Source organism: Fusarium coffeatum (assembly GCF_003316985.1).
Source record: "Fusarium coffeatum strain FIESC_28 chromosome Unknown BRIP53273_contig_52, whole genome shotgun sequence".
Lineage (NCBI taxonomy): Eukaryota > Fungi > Ascomycota > Sordariomycetes > Hypocreales > Nectriaceae > Fusarium > Fusarium coffeatum.
Window position 1 is genome coordinate 186,204 of NW_022157849.1, and position 14,220 is coordinate 200,423.

The 14,220-nt window shown below is 49.2% G+C and overlaps 2 protein-coding genes across 2 annotated transcripts; both read left to right on the forward strand.

Annotated features, from left to right (window-relative positions):
• Nucleotides 1–1,236: 1,236 nt before the first annotated feature.
• On the forward strand, nucleotides 1,237–5,959 carry FIESC28_02413 (uncharacterized protein; the record flags this gene model as incomplete). Its single annotated transcript, XM_031156562.1, has 9 exons — nucleotides 1,237–1,904; nucleotides 1,961–3,859; nucleotides 3,911–3,980; nucleotides 4,034–4,422; nucleotides 4,476–4,959; nucleotides 5,361–5,365; nucleotides 5,675–5,740; nucleotides 5,795–5,843; nucleotides 5,900–5,959. 9 exons carry the CDS (start codon nucleotides 1,237–1,239, stop codon nucleotides 5,957–5,959), a joined length of 3,690 nt encoding a protein of 1,229 aa, XP_031019436.1.
• A 734-nt stretch (nucleotides 5,960–6,693) lies between these two features.
• FIESC28_02414 (uncharacterized protein) lies at nucleotides 6,694–13,233 on the forward strand (the record flags this gene model as incomplete). Its single annotated transcript, XM_031156563.1, has 3 exons — nucleotides 6,694–12,905; nucleotides 12,966–13,000; nucleotides 13,052–13,233. The coding sequence occupies 3 exons, from the start codon at nucleotides 6,694–6,696 to the stop codon at nucleotides 13,231–13,233; spliced, it is 6,429 nt and encodes a 2,142-aa protein (XP_031019437.1).
• Between the last annotated feature and the right edge of the window lie 987 nt (nucleotides 13,234–14,220).

Below are 14,220 nucleotides of genomic sequence, written 5' to 3' on the forward strand. Positions count from 1 at the left end.
TAGAAGTGATAGTCAAGGTACCTGGGAATTTACCAAGGCGTGCTAGTCTAGTCACAAATGCCTATGAGACTGTAACAACAATGCATTGACATTGAACAAAAACCAGGTGCTCTTTCTACCCCTGCAGTTAGAACGACGGGATACCGCGTCCGTTGGTCAGATTAACTCACCGCTGTTAACGAGTATTGGCCAAGGCTCCTTACATGAGGAGCATGAATTCAACGTCATGCCGTCCAGTTGTAATGTTGCAACTAGTCACTGGCTGTCTCATGCGTGGGTCGTGGCATGTTGAGAGCCTACACAATTGTGCCTGATGTCAAGCCACCAAGGCAAACTGAGGTTTGATTCGCTTGAGATTGCCAGGAGCGTTGTGATGATTTCTCTGGCGATGTCGCAAATAAGTTAGCATTTTGTGTGCTTACGGAGTCGGCGCATTTCGTGTACTGTACAGCTCTTGAGATCCATCCATGTTAGTGACTTACATTGGTCTCACAAATGTGTTTGCACATCACCGTCTGCCTGTATAACAGGCCCCTACATAGGAGAGTTCTCACACTCGTATCAGGGGCGCAACATAGAGATGTGCCACTGCTATTGAAGTGAGGCGGTCTGGCTATTTTCTCTCTACCACGTGCAAGCTTTTGTCTGGGGCGTACAGGTTTTGTCAAGATGAGACAGAATGAACATGTGCTCTGGCCCTGTCTGCACACCAACTCATAGACCAAGCAGCCGAGCTGAGCCTTAAGCTGAACATGCCTACCTACCTAGTTTCCAGGATAGAGAATATGTTTATGTGCCAGTGCGACTAGGTTCTCTTGCCTGATTTGTGAAGCAATGCCTCAAAAGCGGAAAAGGTAACGGTAATAAACCAGGTGGCATTCAAATAGATATTTATCACCTTACATATATGAGGTCGATATTCATAAATTCCCACTACCTCATTGCTTAGGAAGGTAGGTACCTCAAACTCCCTTGTGATCCCAGTTGCGGAAAGTGCAACCTCAAGGTACCTACTGCGAGCAAGTGCCTGTTTGTTCAGGTCGTATTCCACCTCCTTCCTCTGTGCATAAACTACGACTTTCAAGCTTCTCCAACAACATCAAGGGAGGCCTCAGAGGGAACAGTTAATTAAAACGACTATCCTCTTAGCTGTAGCATCTTTCAAGATACTTACCAATATCCAACTTCCATTCCGGCACACTTATTGTCAGCCTTACACCAGTTACCATCGCCAAGATGGCTGTCTCCGACCCATCAACCGGGGCCAAGACAACGGCGAATCTGGGCCCTGAGCATTCGGCTCCCAGAGCCGAGACTAACTTATTAGACACATCGGATGCCTTTACTCCAGACCCAGGCACTGAAGACATGTTCAGGGTTGAACGAAACAAATTCGCTTTCAGTCCGGGGCAACTTTCGAAATTATTCAACCCCAAGAGTCTTAACGCCTTCTATGCTCTTGGAGGGCTCAACGGCATAGAAAAGGGCCTGAGGACTGATCGCAATACTGGCCTCAGCGTCGATGAATCGACATTAGATGGCGAGGTTGACTTTTACGATGTTGTGCCGAAGGGAACACCAAAACACGGCACTGCTGGCGATACCATCCCTGAGAGCAATACCGAGGCGGCAGTACACATACCTCCTCCCGATGACCCGAATCCTACAGGCGCTTTCTGCGACCGCAAGAAGATATTCAGAGACAATCGACTTCCCGAGAAGAAGACCAAGTCCTTACTCGAGATTGCCTGGACCACCTACAACGACAAAGTACTCATCCTTTTGACTATTGCTGCTGCAATATCGTTAGCTCTTGGACTGTACCAAACTTTTGGTGGCGAGCACAAACCAGGGGAACCCAAGGTTGAATGGGTTGAAGGTGTGGCGATTATCGTCGCTATTGTGTAAGTCAATGCTCTGATACCGATAATTCCAGATCTTCGGTAAGCTAACAGGACAGCATTGTTGTGCTTGTCGGTACAATCAACGATTGGCATATGCAAAGGCAATTCACCCGACTCACCAAGAAAACCAATGACCGTATGGTCAACGTGCTTCGCTCCGGAAAGTCTCAAGAAATATCCATCAACGATGTGATGGTTGGTGATGTTATGCACCTCGCTACTGGAGACATCGTACCTGTAGATGGTATCTTTATACAAGGCAGCTCTGTCAAGTGTGATGAGTCTTCGGCCACCGGAGAGTCTGATCTTCTGCGAAAAACACCAGCTGCCGAAGTCTTTGATACAATGCAAAAGCCAGATGCGAAGGACGTGGAGAAGCTTGACCCCTTCATCATCTCTGGCAGCAAGGTCAACGAGGGCAATGGAACCTTCCTTGTCACTGCCGTGGGTGTCAATTCCAGTTACGGTCGTATCTCGATGGCACTTCGTACCGAGCAAGAAGACACGCCACTTCAAAGGAAACTCAACGTTTTGGCAGATTGGATTGCCAAGGTCGGTGCCGGCGCTGCGTTACTGCTCTTCATCGTGCTCTTCATCAAGTTCTGCGCCCAACTTCCGAACAACCGTGGCACACCTTCCGAAAAGGGGCAGGAATTCATGAAAATCTTCATTGTCTCCGTCACTGTTGTCGTTGTGGCTGTCCCAGAAGGACTGCCCTTGGCAGTAACACTGGCACTGAGCTTTGCGACCGTCAAGATGCTTCGTGATAACAATCTTGTCCGAATTCTCAAAGCCTGCGAAACCATGGGAAATGCCACGACTGTTTGTTCCGACAAGACGGGAACACTGACTCAGAACAAAATGACTGTCGTTGCCACCACTCTGGGAAAAGCTACAAGTTTCGGTGGCACTGATGCGCCTTTGGATAAGTCTATAAAGATCAACCAGGATGCTATCACCGTGCCCAATGTTTCGGAGACAGAATTTGCGAAGGGACTAAGTCAAGAGGTCAAAAACATCCTCGTTCAGTCCAATGTCCTCAACTCGACTGCCTTTGAAGGCGACCAGGAGGGACAGCAAACATTCATCGGGTCCAAAACTGAGGTCGCTTTGCTGACATATTGTCGAGATTACCTCGGATCAGGCCCAGTTCAGGAGGCTCGATCAACTGCTGAAGTTGTACAAACCATTCCCTTTGACAGCAAATACAAGTACAGTGCTGTCGTAGTAAAGCTAGCCAACGGAAACTATCGAGCCTATGTGAAGGGTGCCTCTGAGATCCTTTTGGGCAACTGTACCAAGACTCTCGAAAACTCGTCCCAGGGAGGCTTGACTCCGGTCCCTTTGACAGATGCTGATCGAAACATGTTCAACTTAATCATCAGCTCCTACGCAGGCCAGACTCTTCGAACTATTGGTTCTTCATATCGAGACTTCGAATGCTGGCCGCCTGAGGGAGCGGCTTCTCGGGACAATCCACGACACGCAGACTTCAAGACCGTGCATCAGGACATGACCCTGATCGGCATCTACGGTATCAAAGACCCATTGCGACCTACCGTCATTAGTGCTCTTGGAGACTGTCGTCGAGCTGGCGTGGTTGTAAGAATGGTTACAGGCGACAACATTCAGACTGCCTCCGCTATTGCTTCTGAATGTGGCATCTTTCGACCTGACGAAGGTGGCATTGCCATGGAGGGACCGGACTTCCGAAGACTTCCGCCCGAAGAGCTCAAAGAGAAAGTGAGATACCTCCAGGTTCTGGCTCGCTCAAGTCCCGAAGATAAACGCATCCTTGTTCGCACTCTTAAAGAACTTGGAGAGACAGTCGCAGTCACCGGCGACGGAACCAATGATGCTCCCGCTTTGAAGATGGCTGATATTGGATTTTCCATGGGTATTGCTGGAACAGAAGTGGCAAAGGAAGCATCGTCAATTATCCTTCTCGATGACAAGTAGGTAAAGAACTCTGGTGACTCAACGGCGGAAAGGCTAACAAACCTCAGCTTTGCTTCTATCGTAAAGGGTTTGATGTGGGGTCGTGCTGTTAACGATTCCGTCAAGAAGTTCCTCCAGGTAAAGCTTCCATGTCGAGTCACACCTGGCCAGAACTGACTGATAGAAACTAGTTCCAACTGACTGTCAATATCACAGCTGTGGTGTTGACTTTTGTCTCAGCCGTCGCAAGCAGCACACAAGAATCTGTCCTCAATGCTGTTCAGCTTCTCTGGGTCAATTTGATTATGGACACATTCGCAGCACTTGCGCTTGCGACGGACCCTCCTACTCGTAGTGTCCTCGATAGAAAGCCAGATAGGAAGTCTGCTCCTCTCATCACTTTGAGAATGGCCAAAATGATCATAGGCCAGGCTATATGCCAACTCGCCATCACCTTTGTGCTGAACTTCGGTGGCAAGAAGCTTCTGGGCTGGTACGATAACTCTGAAAAAGACTCCAAAGAACTGAAGACTCTTGTCTTCAACACATTTGTCTGGCTACAGATATTCAACGAAATCAAGTACGTCCCAGAATATCAGCATCGTATTGACACCTGCTAACATGGAACTTCAGTAACCGCCGCCTGGATAACAAGCTCAATATATTTGAAGGTCTTCATCGCAACATGTTTTTCATTATCATCAACCTCATAATGATAGGAGGTCAGGTTCTTATTATATTCGTGGGCAGTGATGCTTTTGAGATTGTCCGTTTGAGCGGGAAGGAATGGGGATTGTCGATTGGGCTTGGAGCAATATCTATTCCTTGGGGTGCAGCCATCAGACTCTGTCCAGATGAGTGGATTGCTGCCTGCCTCCCAGGCTTCCTTCGGAGAAGATGGATCTCACCTCCCGAGGAGGATTTCGCTGCCGAGAAATCGCTTGATTCAGACGATGAATTCGTGCGGCCACCACTCCGTATTATGAGTTCTCTTCGTGGACCACGTGTACAGCAGCATATTGGGTTCAGGGAGCGAATGCGAAGATGCAAAGAGAAGACCAAGGAGAAGACTAAGGAAAAGGTGAAGGGAGGAAACGACGATGCAGACAAGTCAGGGGTAGTTGTTGGTCATGTTGCTGAACCGGGTCGTTCCTAATTCAAGCACATCTTAGAAGACGAGAATAGAGCAGTCACAGCCTTGATTGAAACCAAATTGGTCATTGTCTCGGAAGAAAACCTTCTGCCGACGTGTAGTGATACAAAAAAGAGCTATAAATGTGTAACTTTGCGAATTAGTGCATGAATTGGACAGTGGTTCTCGAAGATCGTGAATTCGTCTCAAGGACCATTCCTGGAAACTCCAAGAGAGAATATATCACATAGGTTGAAAGAAGCATATAGTCCTAATTCTCAAAGTTCTGAATAATAATCAAAGTCAAGTTGTTAGTGAAGGCATGGAGGATGCTTCATGGGATTAAAGTGGGACTCGGGATTTCTGGCTCAGCTAACCAATCATAGACGAGGTAAAGATGTCCCCGGAACTTCGCGAATTTCCTGGCCTGACAATCTCTAGAACCTCCCCATCCTTCAACCGAAGCCTCACAATCGCCCGTCGCAGACGTCCACCACCGACTCTTAGCCGTGTTCTAGACGCTCAATTGCGCTCATCAATCAAAATGGTAAGATGCCGATAACCTCTCGATCTTCCATGCCGACCACCGTAGCTAATCGCGCACCCATTTAGGCCCTCGCCAACACCCTCTACAGGCAAGTCACTGCCAAAACGACAACGACATATCGAACCTCGAGACTAATACGAATTGAATCTGCAGGAGCCTCTTCTCCACCAACTATCTGATGCTCGCGACCGTCTTCTCCGCCGGTTTCGCCTGGGAGATGTAAGGCCTCCTCTACTCCGGACCAAAGGGAACAGGGCACTGATTGAGATACAGCGGCTTCAACAACGTCATGGACAAGGTCTGGGACAACAACAACCGAGGCGTACGTTCGAATCTACTCTGCCGATTAATACTACTGGATACTAATTGGGTTCGCAGCGACAATGGAAGGACATCCGACACAAGTTCCTCGAGGGTGGCGATGAGGACGAGGAATAAACAAGTCGACCTGGGAATTGATTATCGAGCAACGGGCGAGGCGAAGGATTGACTCTGTGCCACTAGCCGTGTACAAATTAGAAGAGAATTAGAGGCAGGATTTCACGCACAATGTTTCCCTATATTCTTTGAGTCGCCGATCCAGACAGGCCAGCAATTCCGCCTGTTGTATTTGCTATTGAAACACATGTTGACCGTATTATCTGAAACGTTTTGGCGCTTATTAGTGACTCCCATATCTGCTTCAGTTGAATATACGTAGCTAGCCGTCCAGAGCTGCTTTTGGCCATCCGTTGCTGGTGCAGTGACCGAGGGGCAACACCTACCTTTAATTCAGCCTCAGGATGCAATGGACAGTCCGGTTTAGTAGTTAAAACATCACACTCGTCATCAATCCGGGGAACCTTATGCCTTTACAATCTGGCATTATCAACCACGATTTTGACACTGACTCCTGGATTTTCTGTCTTTGCTATTAAATAATCACAGGCATATATGCCTTTCCCCCCGTATTGCTCTCAGGTTGCTGACGTCTTTATCAGCAACGTGCTGTTCCACCAGTCTTCTCCAATATTTGCGGACCCCCCACCTTAGTATTGCCTATCAACATCCTGCCTGACGACATCGCCGACACCGCAGTCAACGTTTTTTGCTTTTCTTTTTTCTCTCTGCTCCTTTACCTCGTCCTTGCTTGTATCTAATCCAACGAATACTACAATGAGGTTGGAGTGACAATGTCCCATTCCATGTCGACGCAGGAGCAGCAGCTCTGCCAGTTCTTGGCGGAGCTGCCCACACGCTTCAACTACCGCTTTAGCGAAGACGCTTCGCGCGAACTACTAACCAATCTGTTCTGGTCTCTTGCCGGCGGTAGCAACGAATATATGCGATTACTCTTCCCGGATGGCAAACCTGGAGACAGCCTCAAACTAAGCGACTCTCAAGGCGCGGTCGAAGGCGCCGAGTACACTGAAGCAGCGCGGGGGAAGCGATGCGGCCATATTTTCAAGCCTGGTGAGGCATCATACATGTGCCGTACCTGCGGCACTGACGAGACATGTTGTCTATGCGCACGATGTTTCGACTCGACCGACCACACGGGACACATGGTTCGAATCCACATATCAGTAGGAAATAGCGGTTGCTGCGATTGTGGAGATGATGAAGCATGGAGGACACCTCTGTTCTGTACCATCCATTCCCACGTCCAGGGAGGTACGGATAAGGGCAAAGGGAAAGAGGCAGCCGGTCTGCCTGAGGACCTTGTAACGAATTTGCAGATGACCATCGGTCGTGTCTTTGATTATATCTGCGATGTCATCTCATGCTCGCCAGAGCAGCTGCGGCAGACCAAAACGCAGGATTCAATTCTTGAAGACGAGCAGTCCTCCCGCCTGTTGTCGAAATACTACGGCCCTGAAGCTGAACCTTGTAACGAATTCGCACTTATTCTATGGAACGATGAGAAACATACCGTTCAGGAAGTACAAGATCAGGTCGCTCGTGCTTGCAGGAAGAGTAGAAAGCTGGCAGCCGAGAATGCTTGGGAAACGGATGCCATCGGTCGAAGTATACTTACATACCTGCCTGATGTCCCCCGCCTTTTGGAAATGGCAACAATCATGGAAGCTATCAGAGTCACGGTTACGATTCGATCTGCAAGAGACACCTTCCGCGAACAAATGTGCGGCGCACTCGTCGAGTGGTTAAGCGACATCTCCGGCTGCTCCGTTGGTCATGACCACAGTATCCTTCGACGAACCGTTTGCGAGCAAGTCATGAAACCTTGGCGTAAAGGCAGTCAAGCAACCCATACCTTGGGCCAGATCGACGATGAAGAGGAGGACGACCAACTTGTGGACACTAGACGTCGCTTCGACGGTATGAATGCTAGGTTTATTTTGGCATTGCAGGCTGCTGCGGGAGCCGGCGCTGGTGTGCAGATAGAAATCGACGATGATGATGAGGAGGATGAAGACGACGTCGATGCAGATATGGACGATCAGGGCCAGCATTCCCCATCTAGTTCCGTGGCTGGAGGAGACGAAGACGGGGTCATGGACGTTATCATGGCTGAGGCAGATGTTGAAGACCTGGGTATGAACTGGAGAGACAACGATCAAGCTTTGGAAGAAGACGAAGCAACAATGGCTGGATACCCACCGCCACCTCCGCCACCTGCTGCTCAAGCTCAGTCTCAGAGTCAGGCCCAGGCAGAAGCTCCAGCTAGGACCAGAGATAGAGAAGCAACGCCGTCCGACTCTGATACAGCAGAACCCTTGATCGCGCCTTCAATCTACGCCAAGGCAAACGTTGATATTCCAAAAACTCCCGGTAAGTCCGAGAAACTGGAACCCAGGCCAGGGAGATATTGGGTCGAAGTTCCCTCTGTCTATGCGCAGCGCGAGAACGTTCCCCCAGCCGAGGATGTCTTCCGTCGCGTGCGCCTCGACTGGCTTCTACTATTCGATCTGCGAATGTGGAAGAAGGTCAGGAATGACCTCCGCGCCTTGTACATTTCTACAGTCGTAACGATACCTGAATTCAAGCGGGTATTGGCGATCAGGTTCGCCAGTCTTTACACCATTCTAGCTCAGCTCTACTTGGTTGGAGATCGAGAACCAGATCACTCCATAATCAATCTCTCTCTCCAGATGCTCACCACTCCATCGATCACTGCAGAAGTTGTCGAGCGTGGCAATTTCATGACCAGCTTACTTGCGATCCTCTACACCTTCTTGACAACCCGTCAGGTTGGTCATCCCTGGGAGGTTTCCCCTAATGCAGTGCTTGGATTTGAGAGCGGATCTGTCACCAATCGGCGAATGTACCATTTCTACCAAGATCTTAAGTATTTGTTTGGTGCTCCTCATGTTCAGGAGCGTGTGAGATGTGAACCTCGCTACCTCATGCAATTCCTCGATCTCGTCAAGCTCCATCAATGCATAGGACCCAACGTGAGAGCCGTCGTCGAGCACGTGGAATATGAGGCCGATTCTTGGATCACGGCTTCGCTTGTGACCAGACAGATCAATCTTCAAGCTCGAAACCTTGCCGAGGCGTTCCGTAACTGCCCGCCTGATGAGTTCCATTACCTGCAAGATGCAATTCGCTTCACGGCAAAGACTGTTATCCTCAACTCTATCGGTGCCGAACGACATCGCTTCAAGCAAGGAGAAATCAAGGATGAAGTACAGTTCAAGACATTGAGCGATTTCGAATTTGAGGGTGAAGACGCATCTTTTGATGTTGTCAAGTTTGTGGTTGAAAAGGATGCGATCAGTTTCCATCATGCTCTGCACTATACCCTCTCTTGGCTCATTGAGTGCGGACGCTCATTGCCTGTGTCCACTGTACGAAACTTGCTGAGCTTCACCCAACAAGAACTCAAGTCAAAGCCGAAACTCATGGGTCGCCCTCAAGTGCCACGCAAGAATTACACTGCAGAGGACTATCTAATCGCAGCCTTCGATTTTCCTCTCCGCGTTTGCGCATGGCTTGCTCAGATCAAAGCCAACATGTGGGTTCGCAATGGTATCAGCCTGCGACACCAAGCCAGCACATACCGAGGTGTTGGCCAACGTGATGTATCTCATCACCGGGACATCTTCCTTCTCCAAACTGCTCTTGTGGTTTGCAATCCTAGCCGAGTGTTGGCCTCAGTCATCGACCGCTTCGGAATGGAGAGTTGGGTCAAGGGTTTGTTCGAACTCAAGTCAGAGGCACAGGACGACGCACAGCATCTTGATGTCGTTGAGGACATGATTCATCTCCTCATTGTTCTGCTCAGTGATCGTACATCTCTGATTTCATCAGGGGATGAAGCTCAATCCAAACTCTTGGCTATGCGCCGTGACATTATTCATGTCCTTTGCTTCAAGCCTCTGTCATTCAACGAGATTTGTAACAAGCTGCCGGAGAAATACCAAGAGCAAGAGGATTTCCACCGAGTTCTAGATGAAATGGCTACTTTCAAGCCACCTGAGGGTGTTTCTGATGTCGGTACTTTTGAGCTTCGGCCCGAGTTCATTGAGGAAATTGACCCTTACATCGCGCACTACAACAAGAACCAACGCGAGGAGTCTGAGCTAGCTTATCGAAAGAAGATGGCGAAGCGAACAGGGAAAGCGGTCGATGAAATTGTGTATGAGCCCAAGGCCCGACCAGTCCCATCAGGCATGTTCGAGGAGCTGGGCGCTTTCACCAGCACAGGCATGTTTTCCCAAATCATCTATTACTCACTTCTCTATCCCCTGGTGGCTGGCAAATTCACTCCCTCAATTCCTTTTACTCGTCTGGAGACCTTCCTTCAAGTCGTCTTGCATCTTATGCTCATTGCGATCCTTGAGGACAAGTCGAGCGATGATGATATGAGCGAAGAATCTAATAAATCATTCGCATATATCGCTCTTACGAAGCATGGACGCAGCAACTTCTTGCCTGTCCCTGAGAAAGAGACGAGGACCATTGTGTCTTTGCTCAATATGATGTCGACCAAAGATGAGTTCAAGGCAGTTCATCCTAAAGTTGCGCTCGTGCTCAAGCGGTTACGCCAGAAGCGTCCCCGTGCCTTTGAGTCTGCATTCATGACCTTGGGCGCCTCCGTTGACCGTATCAACACCGCCTCGCCCGCCAACACATCTGCTGAGGAGGAGCGTGAAAGGAAAAAGAAGGCAGCCCTTAGCCGCCAAGCCAAGGTCATGGCTCACTTCCAACAACAGCAGAAGAGCTTCCTGGAGAACCAAACTTCAATCGATTGGGGCAGTGATATAGATGAAGATGTGGACGAAGAAGAGGAAGAGGAGCAGACCGAGGATCGAAAACACAACTGGAAGTATCCTGTGGGAACATGTATCCTGTGTCAGGAAGAGCCAGACGATCGCCATCTTTACGGAACATTCGCTCATTTTAACGAAAGCCGGATTCTCCGACAGACGGATTTTCAAGATCCCGATTTTGTTCGTGAAGCATCACAAACCCCTTGCAGTCTTGATCGATCGGCCGAAGACGTACGACCGTTCGGTATCGCCCACGAAAACAGAAAAATGGTTGAAAAGATCAACGCTCAGGGTGAGACTTTCCTTGCGGAACGACAAACTATTGGTAAAGGATTCCCTTCCAATGTGTGCCGGTCGGGTCCTGTAGCAAGTGGTTGCGGCCATATGATGCACTACCGCTGCTTTGAAGTCTACTATGAAGCAACCGTTAGGCGCCACACGCACCAAATTGCCAGGCATCATCCCGAGGATACTAAGCGCAACGAGTTTGTCTGTCCTTTGTGCAAGGCTCTAGGAAACGCATTCATGCCAATCATCTGGAAAGGCATAGACGAATCCTATCCAGGCTATCTGCAATCGCAAGGCACATTCGACGACTTTGTCGAAACGCAGCTGGGGTCTGCTTACTGGATTGGTGGAAGCAAGGCACGCGAGGATGAGCCAACTGTCCCTGATATGTTTACTCCAAGCCTTCCAGGCAGCCTCGTCGAGTCTCTGCTCCCAGCCCAAGCTTCGAGCGAAAACACCTGGGGAAAGGATGATGCTGAATATCACTCATCAGCTGTCGGTACACCTGTTAGTTACGCTTTTTCCGACTCCATTACCCCTGAACCGGCGCAACCTCAACCAGCTTCCACCAACACGGATGGTAACCAACTGATGAAGGAGCTGTTGGCAGCCTACCGTCGACTGCGAAACACGCTTCGTGTTAATGCTCTTCGCACTAACCACACTATCGATGCTAAAGTTGACAACGCCAGTGAGCTGTGTGCCAGTGACACACTGGTAAAGGCAGTGGGCTTTACAATCTCCTCGATAGAGGTCCAGCAGCGAGGTATTGAGGCTCAGCCGGGTATGACACTTCTGGAAAAAATTCCTGAGCATATCTTGACACACCTAAGAATCTTGTCAGAAACAGTCTCGTCCTACATCGCTATCGGGGCACAACCTGGCGGAGTCGATAATAAGATCGAAGAAGAGTTTAAGAAAGATAGCGAGAGGCAACATTGTCAATTATTCATGTCTCGATACTTTGGCACCGGAACACCTTATGCTCGTCGGCCGCTGGACGTCTATCCTCCGCTACTGAGCATGGATTCGTTCCTGTTCTTGGTGGAGTGCTCTTACGGCTTGGTGCCGCTTCAGAAGGCCGAGATCTCACATGTCCTTCGCCTATGCTACCTGGCAGAGCTTGTAAAGCTTGTTTACCACATGGGTCGCAACATCCCCGTTGCCAGCTGGGTTGGTAATCTCACTAACCGACAAACGCAAGACCCAGCCATCAACAACTTTGCCGATTTTGCTCTTGGTGTTACAAAGACTGGTCTTGAGTACCACGCTGCCCAGTTCCCCGAAGGTGTGGAGTTTGGTGAGAATCGAGGGTTCCAGCAGCCTGGCGTCGACACTTTGGAGAGTTGGTACACCTTCTCGAAGAAATATGCTCTCACTTTCCTTCGAAAATGTGTCATCTTTCTATATGTTAAGTACGGTGTAGATTTCAATAGTCATGTCTCATCAGCCCCAGATGCGGATGAGCTAGAGCGTCTCACAGAGGCACTCAAGCTGCCAACTTTCGACGAGATGTGTGCTTCTATCACGGACAACGCATCTTCCTGCGGCTGGCCCCAGACGACTTCGGCACTGGTGTCGGGCTGGGTCAAGCATCAGGTGATGTGGCCTGGAGACTATAGCGAAATCCCCCTCTCAGCCATGATGAGCCATCCAGGAATCTTTGAACTGATCGGGCTACCGAAAAACTACGATGCTCTCATAGAAGAGGCCACCCGGCGAAAGTGTCCCACCACAGGCAAAGAGCTTACAGATCCTGTCATTTGCCTCTTCTGCGGAGAACTGTCGTGCAGTCAGGGCACATGCTGCCAAAAGACGGACAACTCCTCGGATAGTACAGAGTACACCAAGATTGGTGGCGCACAACAACATATGCGGAAGTAAGTGTTCGAAATTAGACGAGCCTAAAAGGTCAAACAATACTAACAACGAGTGTCTAGGTGCCAACGTAACATTGGTGTCTTCCTCAACGTACGTAAGTGCTCGGTGGTGTACCTCTTCCGACTCTCAGGATCCTTCACGCCAGCACCATATATCGACAAGTACGGAGAGACGGATCCGCAGCTGCGTCATGGGCGACAGCTCTTCCTCAACCAGAAGCGATATGACTCTATGATACGAAACACGGTGCTCAATCATGGGGTGCCGAGCTTGATCAGCCGAAAGCTGGAGGCCGAGATCAATAATGGAGGATGGGATACTTTATAAAACACGCAAGGAGTTATTGGGATAAAGAAAGCAAAGCTGTTGGTGGTAGACAGTGGGTTTCGGGCTGACCGGAGATGTAGAAAGGGTTATATGGTATGAAATGATGCGAAGGGTGACGTGTTAGTTGCATGTGTGTTTTTTGGCATGGCCTTTATTACTAGCATTCAACTCATAGAAGTATGATACTTAGGTATGTTGGGCATATTAAATTCTACCTGAGTAAACGTTTGTGCGAGTATAAGTAAGTGTTTTCATGACTTTAATATCGAATGAAGCGCATGTTGAGCATATCTGCACTGTCTAACGCGAAGGATGGTTCTTTGTTGAAGAATAGGATCTATCTGTACTGACTTATCTATTGCATTTGTACCATACTAATTCACGATAGTATCCTCATCCCTGAGCTGTTCAGTGTTATATGTTATTCTTTGATAGCGTACAGTGAAGATCGTACAGTGTTCATATGAATGAGAGACGGTACAAAGTCTACCAGTCGGCCAATCATATCGCGCCTCCTCTCGCTCAGGCGCGTCTACCGTGGCTCAACTGCACTCAAGCCTCTTTGGATTGAATATGAACCACGACAAGGAAAGCACGCAGTGCAGGAGAAGCAACGGTTCTTTCCTTCTTTAAACCCCCTCCCCTTCACTCACCTTGTCTTTCAACCATTTCCCTCTCCCACCCCCTTCTTTGTTTGTATTGTATCATAGAAACTTGCCTATTTTTTGTGATACCTAATAACTGAAACTACTTGCCTCTCAATCGCAATTTCCATCGGGGGGACGCCTCCACTTGCCTTGCCTTGCTCCCAGAGCACCATCAAAAATGGCAGGCAGACGTTCAGGTCGCGCTGCCGCCAAGCGGGCTGCGGCTGCTCTAGGTGAGTGAGTTCGAGCTCTCCCATCTAAACTTTTTGTACAAACCTCCCAAACCAAAGATACAGCAAACAAATTGCACCTCAACAAAGACTTTTTTTTTTTTTTTTTT